The sequence below is a fragment of the Plecotus auritus genome, assembly GCF_963455305.1.
Source record: "Plecotus auritus genome assembly, chromosome: 4".
Classification (NCBI taxonomy): domain Eukaryota; kingdom Metazoa; phylum Chordata; class Mammalia; order Chiroptera; family Vespertilionidae; genus Plecotus; species Plecotus auritus.
The window spans coordinates 167,977,150-168,002,057 of NC_137775.1; the positions used below are offsets into that span (position 1 = coordinate 167,977,150).

At 38.6% G+C, this 24,908-nt stretch overlaps 1 protein-coding gene across 2 annotated transcripts in view; it reads left to right on the plus strand.

Annotated features, from left to right (window-relative positions):
- Positions 1-24,908, plus strand: part of UMAD1 (UBAP1-MVB12-associated (UMA) domain containing 1) — a 198,714-nt gene that overhangs the window by 14,486 nt on the left and 159,320 nt on the right. Inside the window, exon 2 of one of the 2 annotated variants that reach the window (XM_080666237.1) lies at positions 6,715-6,811. In XM_080666237.1, the coding sequence (XP_080522363.1) occupies positions 6,730-6,811 (82 nt within the window). In that variant the 5' untranslated portion in view covers positions 6,715-6,729. Of the gene's footprint in view, positions 1-6,700; positions 6,812-24,908 lie in introns of both variants that reach the window. The other variant, XM_080666238.1, reaches the window with a different exon arrangement.

The window sequence follows — 24,908 nt, forward strand, 5'->3', positions numbered from 1 at the left end:
TGGCTGTCACACCAGGACTAAAATGTTAACTCAACTATATTGTTTGACATTTCAAAGCAGAAACAACTGACCTCTTCAGTAGAATCCAGAGGTGGTAAATTCAAAAGCCAGACTACACAATAATAGTAAACAAATCCTATATACCACTCTGGATATCCTAATATTCCCTTGACTTTTTAGTTCTTTCAATAATTTATCTGTACCTTTCTTTTGCAGTCTTATTTTCTGTTGCTTGTCTACATGCCTCTATTGAGGTCACTCCCAAAGAACACATCATGTTACAGTGATCCTTTTTACAGGAAAGGCCTCTTCTTCTTTTATAACTATGCCCAAACCATCAGATGAAGTTAAACTCAAGGCTACTATTTGTGAAGTCTACCAGGGCTCTTCTAATTCTCATTGATTCTTCTGGAATGTTTTATACTGTGTAGTGTCTCTCAAGATTAAAACTACCAAAAGCATGGACCACCTCCTTTTTTGGTATCTCTCAGAATAAATTAGTAAACTTGTTATCTAAATTTGTATTATTCCTACATAATCATGCAATTCATAACCCACCATACAGAAGAAGCGGAGGAAGGTTAAAACATGGTTCAAGATTTTAATTTTGTAGCAGCATGAAATATACATATTTATTGGATTTGGGCACAAATGTGAAGAAAAAGCTGTGTGGATACATATATTATTCATGTTGTCTATTGATCTGCTATTGATTAATCACACAAAATTTCAGTTTATGTGATATATTTACATTATTTAGTAGTCTGTTGAAATTGAAAGAAGATAAGTTGAAAAAACGAGGTTTCCTTAATCCTTTAATCCTTTTGTCATGGGAAATATTTCTTAAAAGGTAAGCCTTAGAATAATAGGAAAAAATAAATCTCTAACTTGCCTTACTCTCTTCCCCTTCAGGGCAATAGGATCTGCCTGCCTAGCAGCCAGCTAGCCCTGTATGTGCAGCCTGTGTCTGCCATGAAAACAGTGAAGACACTGTTCTTTTATTTCTAAGTTTTGTGTGAATCCTTAGAGAAAAGAATTTTTTAAAAAAAATACAAAGACTGTATCTGTAACACATACAAAGTGGGTTAATAGGTTTGAGACAGTTTTCGGAATAATTGTGAACAACATTTATATAACATCTAGAATATGGTACTAATAATGTATTTCAAAAATAGCTGTATTGAGGTATACTCAGCATACAGTATATTGCACATATGGAAAGTATTCAGTTTGACCAGTTTTGACATATGTTTATGCCCCTGAAACCATCACCACAATCAGATAAAGAATGTATCCCTCACCCCCGCAAGTTTCCTTGTGTTCCTTTGTGATCCCTGCCTGCGCCTCCCATTCCCCAGGCAACCACTGATCTGCTTTCTGTCCTTCTACATTGGTTTGCGTTTTGTAGAAGTTCATACAAATGGAATCATGCAGTATAAACTCTCTTCAGCCTGGCTTCTTTCACTCAGCTTAGTTTTGTTGATATTCATGCACGTTGCAGCCTATCTTAGGACTTCATGCTTTCTTCTTGCTGAATAGTATTATGGATGTGCCACAGTTTGTTTATCCATTTATCGGTTGCACATTTGGCTTGTTTCCAGTTTTTACAAAGGAAAGCTGTATAACATTGTGTACAATTGTGGACATATGCCTTCATTTTTCTTAGGTAAATACCTAGAAGGAGAAGGTCTGGGTCATATGGTAGTTGTATGTTTATGTTTTTAAGAAACTGCTAAAGTGTTGTTCAGAGTAATTGTACTATATCACACACCTTCCACAGTGCACAAGAGTTCCAGTTGCTCCACATTTTTGCCAACACTGGGCATGGCAAGCCTTTTCAATTTTAAATATTTTATGGGTGTGTAATGGTATCTCACTGAGGTTTTAATTTGCATTTGCCTATTGACTGATGATGTTGAGGATTTTTCCATGTGTTTTTTTGCCACTCACATGTCTTCTTTGGTGAAATGTCTGTTCATGTCTCCTGCCCAGTCTTTATCAATTTGTTTTCTCATTATTGAGTTTTAACAGTTCTTTATGTTTTCATATACACACATCTTTACGTATTTTATACACACACACATCCTCTGTCAGATTTGTGACTTGCATGTGTTTTTTTCCCAGCCTGTCTGTGGCTTGGGCAGGTGAATTCTTTATCTCCCATGTCAGGGCAGCTCCAGGATTCTCATGTTTGAGAATTAGGACGTATTATTCTAAATCTCATAGCTCAGCCAGGCAAGAGTGCTGTTGCTAGATGATAATGCATTTGTCAGAATAAATTTTGGTATTTTTTTCTGTTTCTAAATGTAGAATTTTCTCACTGTAGACAATTTTAAAAAATACTGATAATTATAAGCAAGGAAACAAGATGAGAATACTCTTGAGAACTCCAAGCAAAAGAAGCCCAAATGTCAAGGTCACGTGCATCAGAGCATGAGGGCTGGGACTTACCATACACTAGGCCTGGGGCAGCAGGACTGTTACAGGCCGCCTCCACTTAGGGGATGAGGCTCCAAAATGACTGCCTTTTGCTGAGGAGTGCCGCCGATGTGGGAGGTGGGGGTTGCAGTTTGTTCACCCTAAATGTAAGTCGAGTGCTGCATTTGCACTGCTCTGTCAGTGTCTGGCCTAAACACTTAATAAGTGTTTATAAAATACAAAGTAGGTGAAGGTCTTGAACACGGTGTTGTGGAAGTCATGAACGTCTTCGGAACATAGAGCTGAGCAAGGCTGGGAGGGTAGTGATTAATAGAGACAAAACATGAAATTAATCCAATGTTTTTTACTAATATTGGGAAATATATTAAAGTCTAACACAAATGTCCTAAGTGTGAAAGGCTCCTTCTCTCCGGTGCTTTATTAATGAAAAGCATCCGGTTTGGGTGCCAAAAGGACTTGGTGTAAAATTCTAACACTGCTATTTACTAACCACTTGAACTTGGACCAGTATGTCACCTACTTCAATTCTTGCACATTGTGAGTAATTATAGAGATCTTACATAAGACAAAGTGTGCAAAGCATTTTGACATGTTGTGGGGTTTGCAGTTACTCCCCTTTGCCTTCCCACTCTCCAGCCTTTAGCAGGGTGACTGAAACTGGCTGCTGGAGTGGGGACCTACCCATGTGCTTTCCCCTGTGAGAATGAGCTCCCAGACGGGAGATCTTAGCATGGTAATTGCCAACTCACACTGTATGTGTTTTTCAGTGACATGAAAAAATGTCAAGGCATGAAGATAACTTGATTGCAGATTTTAGGGTCTCAGACATAGTCTTTTCATGCATGGAGCAATTCCTGTAGACTGACTTGAGGTTCTTCTCATTAATGTTAGCAGCAGTATTGATCATATAAGGGGATCTTAAGACTTGTATTGGAAAATTGACCATGGAAAACCATCTTGAAGTGGGCCATTGTAGAGGGAGGAGTTAAGATGATGGTCAGGTTGGCAGAATACTAGGTGCAAGGATGGCTGGTACTTTCGTAACAATTTTAGAGCTGTTTCTAATGGGTCTTTGTAGGAAACCAGCGCTTGCTGCATTCTGAGTTCTTGTTACTGTCTCTGCTACCTTTCTCTTATTGCTGAACTGTTTTCTCCATGCCTGGAAATTTCTTGGCTCTTGGAGCCTAAATTATCCCTCCTCTAACTTTGTCTGGAATTTTATGATGCTCTAAAGGGATGGAATCTAACATGATGCATTGCCATACTTTCAAGTCATACTTTCAACAGACTGCTGCAGCCTGTAGATTGTTTCAGCTTTGTGTTTCAGGTCATGAAAAACTTAAATGCTTCACTTAGTTACTTAAGTTATAAATTCCATACAATATACCTGCATTAAAAAGAGATTCTGGCACTACAGCTGAGTTTGGTCTGGTTTTCCTAACAGCATATCTATAATTGGGGGGGGGGGGGGCTTAAGAACGACATACCAGAACTACGTAGTGTTTTCCGTGTTGACTCCAGGTCTGTTTTGTGGCCAGGCATTAAAAGATATTGGGAATTTGAGTCCTTTCTGTTCAAAGACTTTTCTTTATACAATAGAACAGGAACCGATTTTTAAAGGGCCTCTCCTCCTCTGTCCACAAAGCTCCTTGTTATAACTATCTAATGGCACGTGACAGGGTGAACCGTGCAAGCTACATGGTCACACCTACCTCAGGAGGGCACACGACTGCAGTCCTGATCTGTCTCTATAAGGCAAAGAGCCAGTGACCAGCCCTCATGATTCTGGGGTTCTCCTTTGTGGCCGCCATGTACTCAGCTCTCTCCCCTTGCCGTAGGCAAAGTGATACCCCTTCCCAAGGTCTGTAACCCAAATTGCCCCATTCAGTCATAGCATCATGCTCAAAGTTCAGTATTTCTTCACCAAGTCCAGATGTGGCACCTCTTGGTCTGGAGACTTCATGAACTAAAAAGACCAGGATTCTGTCCCTCATGTCCCCTCCCACCTTGTGGAACTAGGAAAGATAACTCCCATTCAGAAAGGGGAGGGATGGGAAATATAGGGTGTCCTCAAAGTGTATTCACACACTTTGAATAATTAGAAAGGCAGTGTTTATTAAATACATTTCATCTTCAAAACTGAGCTATCAGTTGTTAAAGTGTGTATGTATATATTTTGCGGGGACACCCTGTATATAGCAGTCCCAGAGTGGTAGCAATTCTGAAATCCCACTGAGCAGGCATTTTGGGGGACCCCACCTTGGGTTAGAATGTTCATTAATTACGCCCAGATTCTGCCTCCTGGAGGAGCCCCCACCCCCCCAGTCCGTTGTTCTCCATGGCCATTGGCTCCTCCCTCTGAGAGTTTCTTCCTTTTCTGGTAACTTCTTGGCTACCCTGAGGTTGGCACGGGAAAACAGGCCTCCCTTGGGGGCAGCTTCCTCGGTCTGTAGGGTCGTGGTCCTCTTTTAATCCAGACGGCTGGTTATTTTGGCATCACAACCCTCAAAACATGTCACTCACTTCTTACTGGATTCTAGTCAGCTTCATGTATCAATAGCCAGACCTACAATTTTGGCTAGATATAACAGATTTTCTATATTTCTCATCTTTTTTACCCCTCCATGTACCTCCTCCTTCTTTACTTATTTGAGGGTATCTTTCTCTCCACCAGCTTTCAGTTGGAGACCCACCTCCTTTGTGTCTTTTTCCTGAACCAGGTTTCCTAAGTGAAAGAATGTACTGAGAGCCACAGTAATCCACGCAGGCGTTTTCATGTCCGGTGGCTGCACCCTTGATTTGATCCTTAGCCGAGGTTGAGTTTTAATCAGCGTTTGTTCCTTCAAAGGCCTTCTTCATTTTATTTTTAACAGTTTGGGGTTGAGGAGTTACTTGCCTCTTCCAGTCTTTTAAGTCTGAACTTGAACTCTATTTTCTTACATTCCTGATATAAATCAACCAATTATTTTTTGATATCATTTCTTTCTTGCATGGGTTTCTCTGATCTTACTCGGTTATGTTTGTTTTTTTTTAAAATCCCATTCCTTGTCTCTTCCTTTTTTCCTTTTGCTTTTTCATCTAATCTTATTTTCCGCCAGTTTCATAGAGGCCATGTCCCCTGTGCTCTGTAGAGGGTGCCAAACCATTTCCAGACTTTTCTTTTGGATCCATCACTATATCCAGGCAGAAATCTTTGAGGATTTCAGACACTGTTCCTTCCCTCTATTGGAACATTTTCTTTTTCACATGGCTTGTGCATTTTTCTTCTCCATTTTTTTTTTATCCCTTTAAAAAGTGAAATCTGCCAGATGTGTTTTCTGACAGCAAATGGGCTCCTTTACCATCCACTTGGATCTGCAGCCCAGGGCGGGTTGACCTGCACAAATCCCAGTTCAAGTCTCAGTTTCTAGAAGGCTTTTGCTGAGATCAAATCTTTACTAACACTCCCTGCTTGATCTTCTGGTTCTGTGGAAAATATGGAAACAAAAATGTGGAGCATTTGCTGCCACCAGGATTATTCCTTTCTGTGTTGTCTGTTACACGGCTTTGTTTATAGGGATTGTCCTCTGAGTGTAATGCGTCCTTCTAAGTTCTCTTAAACTTCCTTCCCAGTTGTTTTTTAGGAATTGTTGGCCTTTTTGAATGTGCAAAGATGGGAGTTTGAAGAGGAGGTGTGTGTGTGAGTGAGTGTGTGTGTGTTTGTGGTTTGGGGGTAGCACACAATTATCTCACCAACACAAAGATCTGTCCTGATGGGAATTTGAAGTTGGCTTCAGCCTTACAGTGGCTACAGCTCTTGAGCGTCTGAATCAGATAACCAGCTGCAGAGGGAGTTTGACGTGCCTTCTTTTTCTCAGGCGGCCTCAGTTTTCTGAGCCTTAAGCTAGTTATGACAGGACAGGTTCTTTTGGTTTTGTCCTGTTTTTCCTTTCCTCAATCAAGTGTATGATTGATGTTTATGTTCAGCGAGATCCTTCCAGGTTGTGGTGCTATCTGTTGATTTTAGTTTTCCCTGGAGTGATTCCTTGGATTATTTCCTGCACGTTCAAAAACTGAGAGAAGTTTACAGGATTCACTTGACCCTGGAAGTCCATGCACCTTAATGTCCGGCTTTGTCTTCTGACGGCTGGATAGGAGGGCTCGTGCTTTTAAGTCTGATAATAGAATTCCTAAAAAGTAGTTATTGTGACACCTTTATATTTGGCTTGCTACTAGAGTGGGTAGGAGTTTTACAGTTTCATCTGAGTTTGACATTATATAGTGTTTCTGTTTCAGATCCTGGCCGCAGCGATGTTTCACTTCTTCAGGAAGCCTGTGGAACCGAAAAAGCCCTCGGTGTCAGACACGGAAGCAGATGGCTTTGTCCTTTTAGGTGAGTTTCTGTTAAGAAATGAAATCACAATTACATGGATTATTTTTCCTTTCAAAAAATTACTTGAAAATTATAGGATTGATTTTTTAAAATTATTTCCGAGTAATTTGAGAATTAACTTCTATTAAATCTATAAAGTTCATTAATCACTTAGAATATTGTCATCAAGTCATACTCTTTTTATATATATTGTTTTGGCTGTGTCCTGCAAATCAAATTTATAAAATTATCCTTTTTTTAAATATGCTAGACAACCTCTTTAGTTGTGAAAAACCAAAATTCTTGAAGAATCCTTGATAATTTCAAGTTCTGATTCATGAATAGCAAGCCTTGCTTCTTAAATTAGCATCTTAAGTTACATTAGGCATCTGAAATAGAAATATTTGCTGAATGCAATACACTTCTCAATCAAATATTAACTAGTTTTCCTAAATGTTTAAGCCTAGTTTATCTCCTATTATAAAATTATTACTACTACTTATTAAGATTTAAGTTATTTTATTTTTATTATTATTATTATTTTTTAATATATTTTTATTGATTTCAGAGAGGAAGGGAAAGGGAGAGGGAAAGAGATAGAAACATCAATGATGAGAGAGAACCATTGATCGGTGTCTCCTGCTCGCCCCCTACTGGGGATCGAGCCCACAACCCAGCACATGCCCTTACTGGGAATCGAACCTGGGACGCTTCAGTCCACAGGCCGATGCTCTATCCACTGAGCCAAACCAGTTAGGGCAGGATTTAAGTTACTTTAGAAAATATTTCTTTCAACCAGATGCTATGCTTTTCCCATGGGGAATTCTGTAAAAAACACACAAACCTTTTCTTCATGTCATGGTGTCTTTCCCCGAGGAGGAGATGTGGATTCTGGTGAAGTTTCCCCTGGTGGCACACATCCTCTCCCACCCTGGACCTCCTCCCACCAGATCCGGGCTCCTCTCTGAGATGATTTGCATGAACTCATAGGGGGTTTACTCTCTGGGATGTTCCTCAGGTGTCTTCCCTTCCAGAGTCTGGTTTCCTACCTTTTCCTTCATCCTGGCCCAGTCCGACTAGGGTCCCCGGGCATCGGCGGGAGTCAAGGGTGATCCTGAATTTTCAGCTTAGACCCTCTGGCAGCCAGGCTCCCGCCATGCCTCCGAACCCACACATTCACAGGTATGGTGGGTGGCTCTCTGCCTCTTCAGTCTTTGTCTGTAGGATCTGGTCCCTTGCAGACAGGACACGGAGGTTTTCTCTCTCTGGCCTCTTCCAGTTCTTGGCCTGAATCTCGGAAGATCAGAATAGATTTTCTCCAGCTAAATGTTACCTTAGATACCGCGTCTTCCACAGTTGCGTTCTGGCAGGCCTGTGTTTTCCTGACTCTGTTTCTGTGGCTGGGACAGGGGCCGGGGTTGGGGCGCTCAGAGTTGTTTTTTTCTCCCACCAGATCCCCTACACCAGAGGCAAAATAGTGGGGCGCGGTCTGATCAGGGCCAGTGATTTCTCTGAGGAGCCTTCTGACTGGGGTACAGTGGGGTGCTGCAGACATGACTGCTTAGCAGGCCTTTCTCAGCATGTCAGAAATTAGAGCCTTGGCTTCGAAGTCAGAACTGGCTCTGTCAACTCCAAGTTCCTTTTTTAAAAAAATTAAATCTTTATTGTTGAAAGTGTTACATATGTCCCCTTATCCCCTCATTGATCCCTTATAGCCCACCCCGCCCCCAGGCCTTCACCACCCTATTGTCTATGTCCATGGGTTATGCATAGATACATGCAAGTTCTTTGATTGATCTCTTCCCATCCACCCACACACCCCCGCCTTCCCTCTGAGATTCCACAGTCTGTTCCATGCTTCTGTGTCTCTGGATCTATTTTGTTTCCGTTCCTTGAAAGCGGCCAGTGTTGCTTCCCTCCAAACTGCAGCGATGTCTCCGGTCTTCTGTGAAGTTTCTGCTTTTTCAGGAATTTCACAATAAATTCCTCTCTCAGAAATTTGCTTCCATAAAGCCTGATTTTTCCAAACTCTGTTCTGCATTCTTGATTTTAGAACACCTCTGTTGTCTTAACAAAGGCAGCAGACCTTACTTTTTCCTGTGTTTCATGGTTAGAAATCAATATTATTCCTTTTGTTATCAAATAGGTATTTAACGGAGGTAAGTTTACTGTACAGAGAATTAAATAGACATAAGACAAATTAGTAGGAGAAAAGCATACAGATGTTTACTTGTCCATGGCACCCTCATAGAAGAGTGAAGACCAAAAGAAGTGGTAAAACCCGAGTGCTTATATACCAGGTTGAGTAAAGAGGCAATTGTGGGAAAGTGACTAAAATATTGGGGAGACTAATGGGAGATAAGAGTTATTTTAACAAGTTCTGTCTGTACAGTTCTCTTGGCCCTGACTCCCCACCTCTGGTGATAAGAATGTCTCTTTCTTCCTGGCACTTTCATATGGGGCTTTTATCTCTTGCTTTCAGTTCAAAATTATCCTTATGCCAAAGTGGCACATTTTTTGGGTGGTGTATCTGCCACCCTTCACCATATTGGGCAAGTTATGTAACCTCCTGGGTGTCATTTAGCTTATCTAGAGAATGAACATGGTAACAGTATCCACCCCATAGGGTTGTTGGGGGGATTCAATGAGTTAATGTGTGTAAATTGCTTAGGGAGTGAAGTGGTGGTATTCTCTCTCATTCAGGTGAGGGCTTAGGTTTTCCAAGTTCCTCCAGCTAACACATAGCAGATCTGGAATTAGCCCAGGCACTCTGACTTCAGAGCCTACCTCCTGTCCTCCTAAACACTAAGCTGTCCATTTTTTAAAATGTCAAATTATCATTTTTAATTTTAAAACATTATTGACATTTAAGATTAAAAAAAGAAAAATTTTTTATTGTTTAAAAGAGAAAGTACTGATTTTTTGTTGTTGTATTTTAATAAAAGGAGGGTGGTATATTATTGTTCATAAAGTTTGGCTTTAATTTTTGATACCCCCCAATTTTTACTATTTAATACTTTAAGTATATAAAAATGTTACAGAAATCTGTAATCTCCTTCATGAGGTTGAGAATGGAATATAGTATACATTGTTTAGTTAGTACAAAAAGAATCCTTTGACAGTGAAGGACTTAACTGAATTAACTGATAAAAGTCAGGACGGATTATTAGGAATATAGTTCATTGTCTTTAAAAATAGAATGCTAATGTCTCTTTAAAAAAACGGATTTGTTCTGCTGAGTCGCTCTTTTTAGCACATGGCTCTATGCTGACATATATATCTGCTGTAGTCTCAGAGCGTACTATGGAAAATATTTTGGAAGATGTCAAATAGGACAAATACTAGATATGAAATGCTATTATTAACATGGCCCCATACTTACACACGTGCATTTTGGTTATCATGTGTTCACATAACTTCTTTTGTCCTTGTGGCAATAGATAACATTACAGGCAAATAAATGTATATGATTGCCTTCGTATGTTTATTAATTTCTAAATGAGGCAATGAATTGAAGACTTAGAAACATGATTATATTATGGCAACAACTTCTTATCAATATGTAGTCTACAGAATTTTTTAGATTATCATCTTACGTGGCCTTTATAACCTGTTTCTAACAAGGTCAGAGTAAATTATGTCTAATGTTAAAAGAATAAATTATCTATTTTTCCCACTTGAGAATACCTTTCCCCTAGGCAAGCCTTCCTACTTAACACAAACAGGTCTTAGGCCGCAGTTATTAGATGGCGTTGCTGAGTTGCTAAATTCAGGGTCGAGCAGAGCCTAGGCACTTTTATTGATAATAGGAATATCTGGGCTGTTCATATACAATTAGCTCACTTTGGGATGGAACACTTTTTCTCTGTTGAGGTTTCCAAAGCCTTTAGCCTCTGTAAAATGTCAAGTGTGCTAAATAAGAACAAGGGGTAAAAACGGCCTCATGGAAAAACATCCTTTCCCATGTAACCAGCTGCTACTCACAGAAGAAGGTAAAGGCTGTTCATTCATTCAGTAATGAAGTTGAAGTAATCCTCCAGGGTACTCATTTTACAGAAAAACAAATTGCAGTTACCATTTGCATCACTGGGTGGCGATTTTTCTTAGTCTACCGCTGTTTAAAACCCCAGCCAGCGTGGTACTAGTTGTAATCACCAGGGTTTTCTTCTGTTATGACATGTTTAATTGTACTTTTAAGGCATCATCTTTAAGTTGATTACAAATTTGCTATTGTAGTGTGCAACCTCATAGTTACTTTAAATTAGGATAAAGGAGTCTCTGTTGCCTAGATGTTGGTATATACTAGTAAGTCTTTCCAAAACTAAGACAAAAGCATGAATTAGCTTAATATGCTATAGCTAAGTGAAGGAAAAATAGCAGCAACGACCCCCACTGTTCCCCCGAATATAAAATGGAAAGGAATAATTTAGATTACTGTTGTGATCAGTGACACTGTTGACCAGATGTTGACTATAACTTTGAAGAATGAATTGGGCAAGCACAGTTTCAGAGATTAAAGGAATCGGGTTTCAGTTCAACTGAAATTCATCATGTTTTTCAGAATATGCAGGTGCTTCTTAAAGTAGGGCATAAGAACTTCTAGTTTCCATTAAGCTAATTATTTTGTAAACCTCATTGAATTTAGGATTAGAGTTTAGTAATTCAGCAGTTAGAAGTCTTCTTTTAAGTACTGATATTGAAATATGTGACTTAGTCTCACCTTCTGTTTTCTAGGTTAAATGATAAATCAAATTTTGAAAAGTAGTGGGCTATTTTTAACATCATTTCCTACTGTATTCCTCATCCTGGGAATCATTCAAACCATGTACACGCACTAAATTCAGCTATCATGTTTTTATATGGAGCTTTTTGGGAAATCTTTTCATCTCTGTATTCTTTCCTTTATTTAGAAGTGGAAATTGAATTGTGTACAATAAGAATTTACATTCCACAGAACGAGGGACAGTAAGTCACTTTGATCATTTGTAAGACTGAAGGCTTTAATTAAAACAATGACAAAAACGAAACAGATTTTCAGCATGTGCTTTCTATTTTTACTCCCTGTTCATAAGTATACCAAATCTTAAAAAAAATAGTGTTTATGGATCAAAAAAGCAACTTACCCTCTTAACATCCCTTTACTCATATATTTGATATCCACAAAAACTCAAATGACAATTAATTTACTTTGCAATCTTTGTGTTTTTACTCTTGACCTTGCAATTCTAAAGCAAAGTGTGTCAGAATTTTTCTTTTTCTTTTTAAATTAAATTTATTGGGGTTACATTGGTCAACATGAACATACAGGTTTTAGGTGTGGGTTTCTGTGTTTCAACTAACCTCATTATGCAGTTGCTTATTTCCCATTAAGAAATGTAGAATTGTTTGTCTAATGCAGTGGTCGGCAAACTCATTAGTCAACAGAGCGGCAAACCGCGGCTTGGGAGCCGCATGTGGCTTGAGCCGCGGTTTGCCGACCACTGGTCTAATGGATAGAATTAACAGAATTGTCACATTGTTGGTTCTTAATTCTGGTTCACCTGTTAACTTACAGGCACTTCAGAGATGAAAGTGTTCAGGCAAGGCTGTCCCATTGCAGCGGGGAGAGAGGGTACCACCCCATTCTTATCTCCTTGGATGTACAGAGTGAGGGCAGGGAGAGGTGCCAACTGTACTGTGAGGCAGAACTGAGCCCTCTGTTTCATCCAACTTGTGAGAAAGTCATTCATTCTTACTGGAGCTCAGTAGACTCAGCTAACTCAAATGCAGATCAGGGCTCTGTCTCCCTAACTCTGGGGTTCTAACCCTCCTGTGCAGTAGGGGGCACTTTGAATATATACTGGTGCTGGGACCACATCCCTATACTCTGATTAGATGGGCCTGGGGTTTGGTCTGGACATTTTTTTTTTTTAATTCCAGAGTCCCCAGGGTAGTTCTTGTGTGCATGCCGGGCTGAGAGCCACTGCAGTTCACTCTCTCTAATTTAGTAATTGTACACCGTCCAATAACTTGTTTAAGACACTTCGCAAAAGACCTCATAAAAACACAAAGTTACAGTTTCTCTTCCACTGTACCTGAGCCATAAACAAACAAAAAGCAAATAAAACCCCAGAATTCCTAGGTTAAACACACTTCCTCTCAAACATTAAAGAGGCAAAGAGCAGAAACGTTCACATTCTAAGAAATGGAATCCGCTTCTAAGAGTAAGAGTAATTAATATACTTGGAACCTTAAATGTGTGTGTGTGTGTGTTTAAGTCAGTAGAGCAGTGGGGAAGTATTTTATTAAATTAATTATACAAACGTGAATGCCAGGTGGCCTGTGACTCTTTCTGTCGTAGCCATAGTACATCTAGATGGACTTGAGGTAAAATTATTTGACAGATTAACACCCATAAACTTTTCAGGGAAACTCTGAGCTCCTTTTTCTTTGAACTAAAACCTTCAGGCAGTCATATTTTTAGGATAGCTATTTGGGGATAATTGACTGGTTTACTACAGTACTGTTTCCTTCAGTAGGGAAAACAAAGTTAAGTAGGCACACCATATTACATAAATGGAGTCTCCTCTAGCATTTCCTTAGAGTTTTCTAATGCTCTATCCACATCTGAGACTGTTTATCTGAAAAAGTGTGATGACTGCCTTTTATATTTTAACTTAAAGTTTATTCTTAGTCCTTTTCTGTTGAGGAAATAAATAATGAGGATGAAATTTAAATAAAATGTACACAGTGTGAGCATGGTACTTTGTACTAGTAATTCATGTAGTGTTGGAAGACCTAAATATTGTCTTTCTGGTAATCTTAATACTACTCCAGTAGTCTTTTATATGTAAGTGATTATGTTGTTCAGCTTCTATTTTTTCCCTCCTTTGAATGCAACCAAAGCACATTTTGAAGGGAAGAATTCCTACTGGGTTTACATATTAATCTTTCTAAGCATGAATTTATGAAAAATTTAAGCATCTTGTTTGTTTACTGTATCATGATAGAATTATGCTGTTACCCAAGAATATCTAATAAACTAAACCAGGAGAAAAACAGCTCAAGTTAGTGTGACGTAATCTTTCCCTATTGTAAAGTCATCGAGTGACCATTCTGGATGTTCACCTGCTCTGTCCCAAGCTCTCTGCTCCTTGTTAAAGATGCTGCAGATGCCTGGGCCTGACCCATACCCAGGGAAACAGTCTTTGGAGCTATAGCAATGCAGGCGACTTTCATGTGTGTTGATATTTGGGGATTGTTGGAAAATTTTTTTATTCATTAAAAATTTTAAATTGACTTTAGAGAGAGAGGGGGGAGGAGAGAGAGAGAGAGAGAGAGAGAGAGAGAGAGAGAGAGAGATTGATTTGTTGTTCCATTTATTTATGCATTCATTGGTTGATTCCTGTATGTGCCCTGACGAGGGAACAACCTGCATCCTTGGCGTATTGGGATGATGCTGTAACCAGCTAAGCTACCTGGCCAGGGCTGGAGTACTTATTTTATAGTGTATGTTAGAAGAAAACCTTCCAGCTGGTGAGACAGACTGTGTAAAGTATGTAGATTCAGAAGAAGCTGGGATAGTTACAGGGCCAGTAAAAAGTTCTTGGCTAACTAGAGAGGGTTTATCAGGGCCACTGATGAGAAACGAGTCTAGAAAGGTGGTTTATTGTTGGGCTTGTGTGTCATTCTGAGACATTAGAATTTTATCTCACTGACAGGAACTATCAGATACCTGTCTATTTTAAGGCAGTGAAGTAGTGTTTTGTTTCACTTTTTTATCATAAATTTATTAACAGTTTTTTAAAAATATATTTTTATTGATGTCAGAGAGGAAGGGAGAGGGAGAGAGAGATAGAAACAACAATGATGGGAGGGAATCATTGATTGGCTGCCTCCTGCATGCCCCTTACTGGGGATTGAGACCACAACCTGGGCATGTGCCCTTGACCGGAATCGAACCATGACCTCCTGGTTCATAGTTCGACGCTCAACCACTGAGCCATGCCGGCGGGCTATTAACAGTTTTTAAAACAGATAATGGTTAGTTTCATCAAGATTGAGAATTATTTTTTTTTAATGAAAAAATGATTGCAGCATCATCTCCTGAATGCATGAATGGAAAAGTGTGCAAGTATACTTGTACCAGGTTGACAGGCTAAGACAGCAAAACAACAAACCAAATGCCTTACATTATGGTATTAATGACTTAAAGGAGTCATTGTCCTGAAACTTTCCAGTATTCTAAGTTAAATAGCTCAGCTCTATACTTACAGAACAACTTATTTTTATTTCTTGCATTTATTATTTTCTGATGCACAAGCCGAAAATATGGTTGGCCAGCACCAAAGGAAAACTGTAACCCTTAAAATAGTTTGTTGATGGATTGCTTTTCAACTGGTAACCAGCCATTTCCCTGTTGCTATCACTATGTTTGGGGCTCTTAGCCAAGTTGAATTTGGGGGGCTGAGTGCAGTGTCTATAAGCCTCCTGATATTAGAGGCAAAATTTTGTATTTGCATTTTTTTTCTAGGGAAAAGGATCTCTGCATTTAATCAGATTCTCAAAGGTCTGTGACCCTCAAAAGGTTAAAGAGCCATTTTTTTCTGGATGTTGCTACGTATACCAATGATCACTGGCCACTTGGGCTGTGGCATATTTTATTTTAATGTCAGTGGTAGCATAGTCATTGTCAGTGGTAGCGTAGTCATTGTCAGAGGTTACATATCATTGGCCATTTTTGCTAGTTCAGATTCAGGAAATAGAATGACTTTAGAGCAGCTAAATAAAAATTAGGATTAATTACTGTAATGTAAGATACACAGCAGACAAGATGTCTATAATGAGGATATAATCTAAATGGCAAGACATACAAAAATAACAATTTAAATAACATTACAGAACAATGATATCAAACACTTAAGGTCCTGATAGCATGACTCGCAGCATGATGGTCCCATATAGTTATTGGTTTGTTGTTGTTTCTCTGTCTGATCCCGTCTCCCTGGTATGAGTGTTTCATTTAGGGCATGAAACTGCAATTCGTTTTTTCATTAAAAAAAAAAAAAAAAAGACAAATGAGAATGGAGATGTACAGATTCTAACCAGTGATGGAGAACTTTACTGTTGTAGTAAACATGTAACCAGGACTTCGTAATGACAGTTTGCTCTGGTTTGCCGTGCGTGGACCTCTGCCCGGGATGTTTTTCTGCGCCCAGGCCTGCAGCCCAGGGGTTCCTTGTGCAGAGAGCCTGGCCTGTTTCACTTTGTCTACATCCTGTTCACTCTTCAAAGCTCAGATGAAATTTTGTCTCTAGATAGCTTTCTCTTTGATCTTATAATGTCCATTTTCTGCTATCGTTTATTTGCTTCTTAATCACATAGTGTCTTGTAACAGCTCCTATATTATTGTTTGGTAATGCACCTTGTCTGCTGTGTGTTTTACATAATGGTCAGCACAGTGACTTCCATGAATAGATCCTCAGGCCACATACTGAGGATCTACTCCAGGTTTGGGAGTAACTTCTAAGTCATTTATATTTGGTTAGGAAACCTGTCTTCTGTTAAGGTATTTTTTCCCAGTGAAAATACTTCTTTGTTTAACTTATGACCCCTATTACTTGGACTTAAATTGTTACATTATAATTTTAGTTATTATGTTAATGCCAGCTGAGCTAAGCATTCGTAGCAGGTTTGCCTACCCAAATTCATTACCCCTTTCTTCTGCACTTGAAAGTGTTCACCTTCCTCTGCATGGCTGTGTGTTTCTGGGGAGACTAGCTTTCTTTCCAGCCCTGGGACCGGTTCTCATTTGTCTAAGCCAATAAGGGTGGCCCAGTCCCCTTGTCAGAGATTAGTTTCAGAATGGTTCCCTGTGACAGTTCAACTAATTGGATGAGAAGGAAGGTTGGCTCAGGGGCTCACGGGGAGATAACGAAGAGACAGCTTCCCCTTCCCCTGATGGTTCCTTCAACTGGATAAAATGCCTGATGAGGTTGTATCCATCTTTGCCATCTCTGCTGAGGACAGGAAACCCAAGACAGAGGTAAAATGTTAAAGATGGCAGAATAAAATGAGAAAGCAACCTGGTCCATGATGACATTGTTGAACTGATATGTTTACTGGTCTGAGAACGGGTGAGATAATGAGTTCGCCGGTTAAAGTTTAAGCCACTTTTAGATAGGTTTCTATTTGCAACTGAAGATGTCTAAACTGTGTGACAGGCATATTGTAAGGTTACATCTTTCTTGTTAATCTTTTTTTTTTTTTTTTTTTTTGTAAAGCCCCTTTTAGTTTTTATTTTATTTTATTTTTTAAAACATGTTTTATTGATTTTTTTACAGAGAGGAAGGGAGAGGGATAGAGAGTTAGAAACATTGATCAGCTGCCTCCTGCACACCTCCCACTGGGGATGTGCCTGAAATCAAGGTACATGCCCTTGACTGGAATTGAACCTGGGACCCTTCAGTCTGTAGGCTGACGCTCTATCCACTGAGCAAAACTGGTCAGGGACCCTTTTAGGTTTTAATGTCCAGACTTCCTGGAATATCTTCTCTTTTCTTCTCCCCTCTCCTCCTGTCCCCTCCCCTCCCCTCAATAAAGTTCTTCAGTTGACATCCATATAGAGAAAGTTTATATTTATGTCCTTCAAAACTGAAGTTTTAACCAAACAATGCATAGAAATAGCCTGGAGTTACATTTCAGATGAAGAGAGCAGACTGTCCCATGGAAACATCTTGAAAGGTATGCCTGGCGGCATCGAAAAGGATGTGCATCTTGGACATCGCTGGTACCCAGGGAGGCCAACAATATGGTGGTGAACAAGTATATTAACTGTTGGGTGACCAGGAAACTAGTTTAACTTACTGACATAATAGTTTGCTACTTTCCTGCATTTTAGTAATGTTGTACAAAATTGGTTAGTATGTTTAGATTGATGTACAACACATTGTAATTTTCCCCTTTGAAGCAATGGGAAGTAGGCATTTTCTCACACATCCAATTTTCAGGAACAGATTGATGTTAAAGCAAGAGATTCCTATACTAATCTGGACCAGCTATTTTATTGTCAGCAATCCTGCTGGTGCGAATAGTCTTCAATTTAATATAATCTTAAGGTAATATAGTCTTAAAGCATCTCACCAACATGACTTACATATCTTTGTGTTACATATTTAGAAATGTACCATTTCCAAAAATGCTAAAGGCAATAAATGAAATCATAATCTTTTTTTTAAACATGAAAATTTGGGAGAAAACTTGAAATGTATGTTTAGTTTTATCACCCCAAATTTATAGTTCTAAAGTCGCTTTTTAAAGTTAAAAATAAATTATGGTTTTAACTGAATTGCATGTTAATCATGCTCAGTTTTCAAATTTCATTTATTTTTATTATTTTTTTAAACTTAAATTCTTTTTTGTTGAAAGTATTACATATGTCTCCTTTTTTCCCCCATTGACCTCTCCCTGGCCGCTCCAACCCCCCTACTGTCTGTGTCCATTGTTACGCTCATATGCATGCATATAAGTCCTTCAGTTGATCTCTTACCCCCCTTCTCTCACCCTCCCCTGCCTTTCCTCTGAGGTTTGATGGTCTGTTCATTGTTTCTATATCACTGGATCTATTTTTGTTCATTTGTTTACATTGTTCATTATATTCCACAAATGAGTGAAACCATGTGATACTTATCCTTCTCTGACTGGCTTATTTCGCTTAGCATAATGCTTTCCAGGTCCATCCATGCTGCTGTGAATGGTAAGAGTTCTTTTTTACAGCAGCGTAGTATTCCATTGTGTAGCTGTACCCCAGTTTTTTAATCCACTCTGCTGATGGACACTTAGGCTGTTTCCAAATCTTAGTTATTGTAAATTGTGCTGCTATGAACATAGGGATGCACATGTCCTTTCTAATTGGTGTTTCTAGTTTCTTGGGATATAGTCTTGGAAGTGGGATCACTGGGTCAAATGGAAGTTCCATTTTTAACTTATTGAGGAAACTCCATACTGTTCTCCACAGTGGCTGCACCAGTCAGCATTCCCACCAGCAGTGCACGAGGGTTCCTTTTTCTCCGCATCCTCGCCAGCACTTGTCGTTTGTTGATTTGTTGATGACAGCCATTCTGACAGGTGTGAGATGGTACCGCATTGTCGTTTTGATTTGCATCTCTCAGATGATTTGTGACATTGAGCGTTTTTTTTTTTTTTTTCATGTCTCTTGGCCTTTTGTTCTAAAGTCACTTTTTAAAGTTTAAAACAAATTATATGTTTTTAACTGAATTTCATGTTAATCATGCTCAGTTTTCAAATTTTAAATAAGAGTTTTTAAAGGTAACGATAAAAAATTCATTAATTTTATTGTTCCATGTTTAAATTTTTATTATCAATTGAGCTATGATTTATATAACTTTCTACCAATAGAGGGTGGGAGTGATACAGTATATCATTTTTAGGGCTGGAAGGACATCTTATGGATAACCCTAAACAGCCTCATGTGTGAATATTTCTGATTGAGAGTTGCATACTCAGAATACTTTAAAGTGTGTAAATTTCTTTGTTTGCTTAGGAAGGTCAATATAGTGTAGGAGTACAGTATAGAAGCTGCCTTATATAAAATACCAAATTACGGCATGAAACAATCATAGTAAAAGCATTGCCTTTAGAGTGAGATATAAATGCCTTTCTAGTCTGTGGGCATCTTTTCTTTGCTAGCATTGGGTTAAATGTACCAGCACAAAAATTCAGTTACGATTCCTACCCTTTATGGAAATATGTGAATGCACCCAAATATATTTTGATATTCTCAGTTCAGATGTACGTAACCGTTTTCCATTCCCCCAAAGCAGTGCCATTTCTTTCAGCTGTTTTTAGGTCTCCAGGGTGATAGGACCTGGAAGCGTGTGGAGCTCTGCGTGGCACAGACCTGTTTCTCAGGTGGTGTCCGTACGCACCTTCCTGGGACTGGACAGTTTGTAGGAAAAAATAAGCTGATGGAATTTCAGGTTTTTCATTCGAAATTTCCCTTAAATTCTAGAGAGAGAGCCAACATTAAGGTTACAAGCAGGTATTAGGCAGATAACATGCATGACTGAGGAGCAAATGGTCATTAAGGGGCAATTTGCAGAGTCCATCACATTTACTTGTATGGCTGTTTCGTACTTTGAACTTTTGTAGCAGGAGTCATGGTTTTATATTCTATTTTATAAGCTGTAAAATAAAGTAAACTGGATATTAACAGCAATTTAAACCTGAGAGAACTAAACATACAGTTTGTATGATATAATTTAAAATATTAATACTTCATAATGTTATGCAAAGAGCATTTTGTCTTCCAGGCACTTCATGATGTTCACTGTGTGAAAAGATGGCATTTTATAGGAGATGGGAACTCCACTGCTTTCCCCACCTCATTTTGTGGAGATCTGGTTACTTTGCTGGGGCACAGGGTCCTCATCTGGTGAATGAGAGACTAAGATTTTTATTTCTAAAGTTTTGGTTTGTTTTTAATAGCTAAACATTTTAGTGATACTTTTTGTTCTGTATATTTAAAGAATCTGCAGAGCTCTCAATTTATTCTAACCTCTGTTGGAATAACTGGATGGTCCAGACGTGTTTTCTGTTACATTGAGCTCTTTTTCAGGAGGGCAAGTAGTCGGTCCGCCAGCTGACAAACAAAAGTCAGTTTGAAGATTTTCTTTTAGTTAAAATGTTATCTGGCCAGTAGCCCCACTGTAGGCCTGACTAATCTTTTGTTAAAATACTCATGAAAACAGAGAAAGTCTTATAACCATACCAAACTTAAGGGTGACAGACAGGTTAGACTGAGCAAAAACTAGCTCACCTTCTATTCATGGTACAGTGTGTTGAGAGTTAGTTACATTTTAAAAACATAGCCCTGGGGTTTGTTCTGTGAAGGAAACAGAGTACTTTGTTCCCTATTCCTGCACTTCCTTCACACACAACCATCTTTCTTTTTTTAAAAAAAAAAAATCTTTATTGATTTCAGAGAGGAAAGGAGAGGGAGAAAGAGATAGAAACATCATGATGAGAGAGAATCATTGATCGGCTGCCTCCTGCATGCTCCCTACTGGGGATCAAGCCTGCAACCTGGGCACGTGCCCTTGACCGGAATGGAACCGGGACCCTGTATTCTGCAGGCCGACGCTCTATCCACTGAGCCAAACTGGCTAGGGCACAACCATCTTTCTTCATTCTGTTAAATAGCTGGTCAACAAGTAGAAGAGGAATGGGTGGTGCTGGATGGCACAGTGGGAGGGAGGTACAGTTCCCACCTGTAAAACAATGTGGGCAGGAGTAAAGATAAAATTGGTGCCAGTATCAGTGATGTAGAAAATGTTAATTTTGTAAATGTACTCCTGAGAGCCAGGTGGTAGCAATAAGAGGAAAAAAGACATCCCAAGAGAGGAGTTCCACTGGGTGAACGCCTGGGACAAACATGCAAGTGGACTGAGTGCTGTGTGTACCAGCCTGCCTCCAGCTAGTGGCTTTTTCCCTTTATTGAAGTATAATTGGCATACGATATCCTATTAGTTTCAGGTGTGTATCACAGGGAGTCAATATTTATATACATTGCGAAATGGTCGCCACAATAAGTCTAGTTACCATCTGTCACCGTACAAAGCTACGATAGTATTATTGACTGTATTCCCTGTGCTGTACATTACGTCCCCATGACTTATTTATTTTATAATTAGAAGTTTGTACCTCAGCTGGTGGAAATTTATATTTGCACAATCTTTCTGGAAGACAAATTGGCAATATCTATCAGAAGCTTTAAAGAAATAGATCCCCTTTTCCTTAGAAATGCCACTTTTCATAATTAATCGTCAAAACATAAACAAATGCAGTTATAAGGTGGTAGGTTCAGCATGAACCTTTATGTTGTATATAGTTTATGTGTCTAAAAGTCTCCGGAAGGAAAACCACGTATTTGTGTATGGATTTAGGATTGCAGGTGATTTAATTTTTCTCCTATTGGTCATTGAATTTACCTAATTTGATGAGTTATATTTACTGTAATGAACATGTGGTAGTTGTATAAGCCCAAAGTCGGAAGGAGCCCCAAAGGGCTATGTCCCTGAATCTTTGATTCTCTCATGGAAACTGTAGTTCTTCCAAAAGCAGAAGTGCATTTTGCTCTTTCTACAAGATTTGCATTGTGCTTCTTCCTGTTTTCAGTTCACCAAACATTTATTGAGTAAAAATAAATACTGTTAGTTTCTCTTAAAATATTTATATTAATAATTATAAATATTATTTTAGTAGATTCAAGGCCAGAGTATAATAAAGGAAAATCTCATTCATTTTGCAATAACTTAGCCATTTATAGCATTTCTCAGAGGCAAAATGTCATGGAGAAAGAAGTTAATTCTTTTTTAAGTTTCTCTTTCCTGTTTTCCTGAGTGTTCACAATCCTTTATTCCCTAAACACCTTCATGAAACCAGCATTTCCAGTATATCAGGAGGCATTCTTAAGATCAATTTTAAAGTGAAATTTCATTGTATTTAAAAAGTTGTTTATGTAAACTATCATTTTTAATGGACTGCATAAATGTGTACACTATTTTATTATAGTCTAATTTCCAGCAATTTTAGTAATATTAAAGTAGAGACTTATGTTCCTCTTCATAATTATTTTGCACGATGTTTCTGTGGAATTTTAAGTTCATATTTTTACTCTAATCGTACTGTGACATGTATAATAATTTTTTCTCTACAGTGGGTTTTGTATTAATTATTTAGTTAATGAAATTAAAATCATGCTATTTTTACACAGCGATTATATAAAAAAGGTCTTTCTCTCTGGGGAACGAGATCTCTGTTTTTGTTGCCATTATTGTCAGTTGATCTGGAATGCCTGATAATGATTTGTTGGTGTAAGGGCAACTGAGTTTTATTTCAATTGTCATCAGTCACTTATAGCAAATATAGCAAAAGGTTTAATTAAAAAACAAAAACAAAACCCCTTTGGTTTTTTTCTATATCTATAGGGGAGCACTGTTAAGTAGTCGGAAGTTTATCTCTGAGTCATACTTGAACATTTGGAAGAAGGAATTAAGTTATTTTCCAAGAAGAGTAAAGCACCATGTTCCCCACCAAGTAGGCATACAGTAGTTTACTTGCCATCAACATTTTCCCCACCACAGTTTACTGCAGGCAGAATTTTCAAGCCCAGCCAACTTTAGGATTTGACTTAAATAACGGTTATGTTCTATTAGATAAAGAAAGGATGTGGAGAGAGAGAAAATTCTGCTAACTTTGTCCCTACATCTTTTTCTAGACCTAGTAAGTTGATTTTTACTCTGATTCTTTAAATTTCGTTACATGCTTCTCAACCATGCTCTGTCCACGTTGCTTTGAGTTATAGAACTTCATAAATGTTTAGTCTCAGAGCAAGAACACTCAGGCTTTTCATGTTCTTTGGCATTAGCAGCTGTAACACATTGAATTTCTGGCAGTAGAATTTCTACGGACAGAATCTGACCCCTTGCCCCATGGCCCTGAATAAAGAAACCTTGCTTATAAGCATGTGTACCTCAGCCAAGACTTCGGCTGTCATTCTAGGTAGACCCAGCATTTTTTTTTTTTAGGAGAGGGAGAGAGATATAGAAACACCAATGATGAGAGAGAATCATTGATTGGCTGCCTTCTGCATGCCCCACACTGGGAATCGAGCCCACAACACAGGCTTGTGCCCTAGTGGATACTCAACCCCTGAGTGACACTTGCCGGGCGACCCAGCATCTTTTAAGTCTATGTATGTTGGGAATTAATCAAATATCACTGTTAGGTTATTTTCCCACATCTGTCTTCTCACATGATCACAAATGTTTATTATAAATTAAGCAGCATTATTCCCATTATATTTTATACACTCATAGTTGGGTTTTGTAAGGCAAGAGTGTGAAAGAATGAGATGGATTGTCAACCTTTATCTACACGAGGCTCTTTTAAACTCCACTGTATATGGGTTTCTGATAAAACTGATACAGTATGATTGCTTTTCTGCTTCAGCTCATATGAGATTCACCGGTTTAGAGCTGAAATTGATAGGAGTAATTAGATAGTTTTAAAACATGGTCTGCTTGGTGAAGTATCATGATAAAGATAATTTGGAAAACCTACATGGAATTTATTAGATGTTATTAGCATAAAATTTTAATTTTGTAAAAAAAAAAACGTTTTAGAAGATTCGAGGTTAGCCACTGGAATTAGCCACGAGGCCGACTTGGAAATAGAATAACTTGTGGTATGCATTTGGTAAGTGAAATTGTGGAAATTCAGATCCCATTTGACCATGGGAAAGTGTGTTTTTCCCCTCTATTAACTGATGTCAACTGCTTGAAATTTATCGATCTCAAGGCTCTTCCTCATTTGTTGCCAGTAACCCTCCCTCGTACAGAACAAATGACTCACAAGCTCAAGCTGAATAAAACACTCTGTAAAGATTTTCTGCCTCTTGAACTGCTCAAAGTGGGCATTGAGTAGTGGGCACTGCTCCTTGCCAACTGGTTTACCCTTAATAATTCCATGCGTTAGAGCCCTGTCAGACCAGACTCAAATGTAGACACTCCCATTTTTTTTAAGCTTTCCTCTTCAGATGTTCCATCTGCAATCTGTTAAGAACAACATAATAAGACTGGTCATAGATTTATTGATTTTTCCTGGGCATTTGACTATGTGAAGTGGAAGTGGCTATGACTAAGCTTAGTGAGCTCAGTAAACACCCTCTCCTTGCTCTGGATTCTATAGAACTTCTGTAGAATTTTCAGTGAGGGTAAATCAAACTGTTTTGTTCTGTGTATTCTTAAAAAGTCTTATTTTTCCACCCATTAAAATCTTGATGAGCACATACCTCTTCTCAATGAAATGCATACCTGCGTCTTTGCTGGACTGAAGGGAGAGATTCATCTTTTACAACAATGCTGATTGTGTAGGGTTTTTTTTGGACAGGTTTCTTATTGTCTAGTACTTTTATCTAATTTTGCTTTAATATTAGAATCATCAAGTTTGCCAGACAGTTGGAATATTTAATTCATTTATCTCTTAAGTAGATGTCATTCATTTCATCTTTAAAAAATATTTTTTTATTGATTTCAGAGAGAAGGGAGAGGGGGAGAGA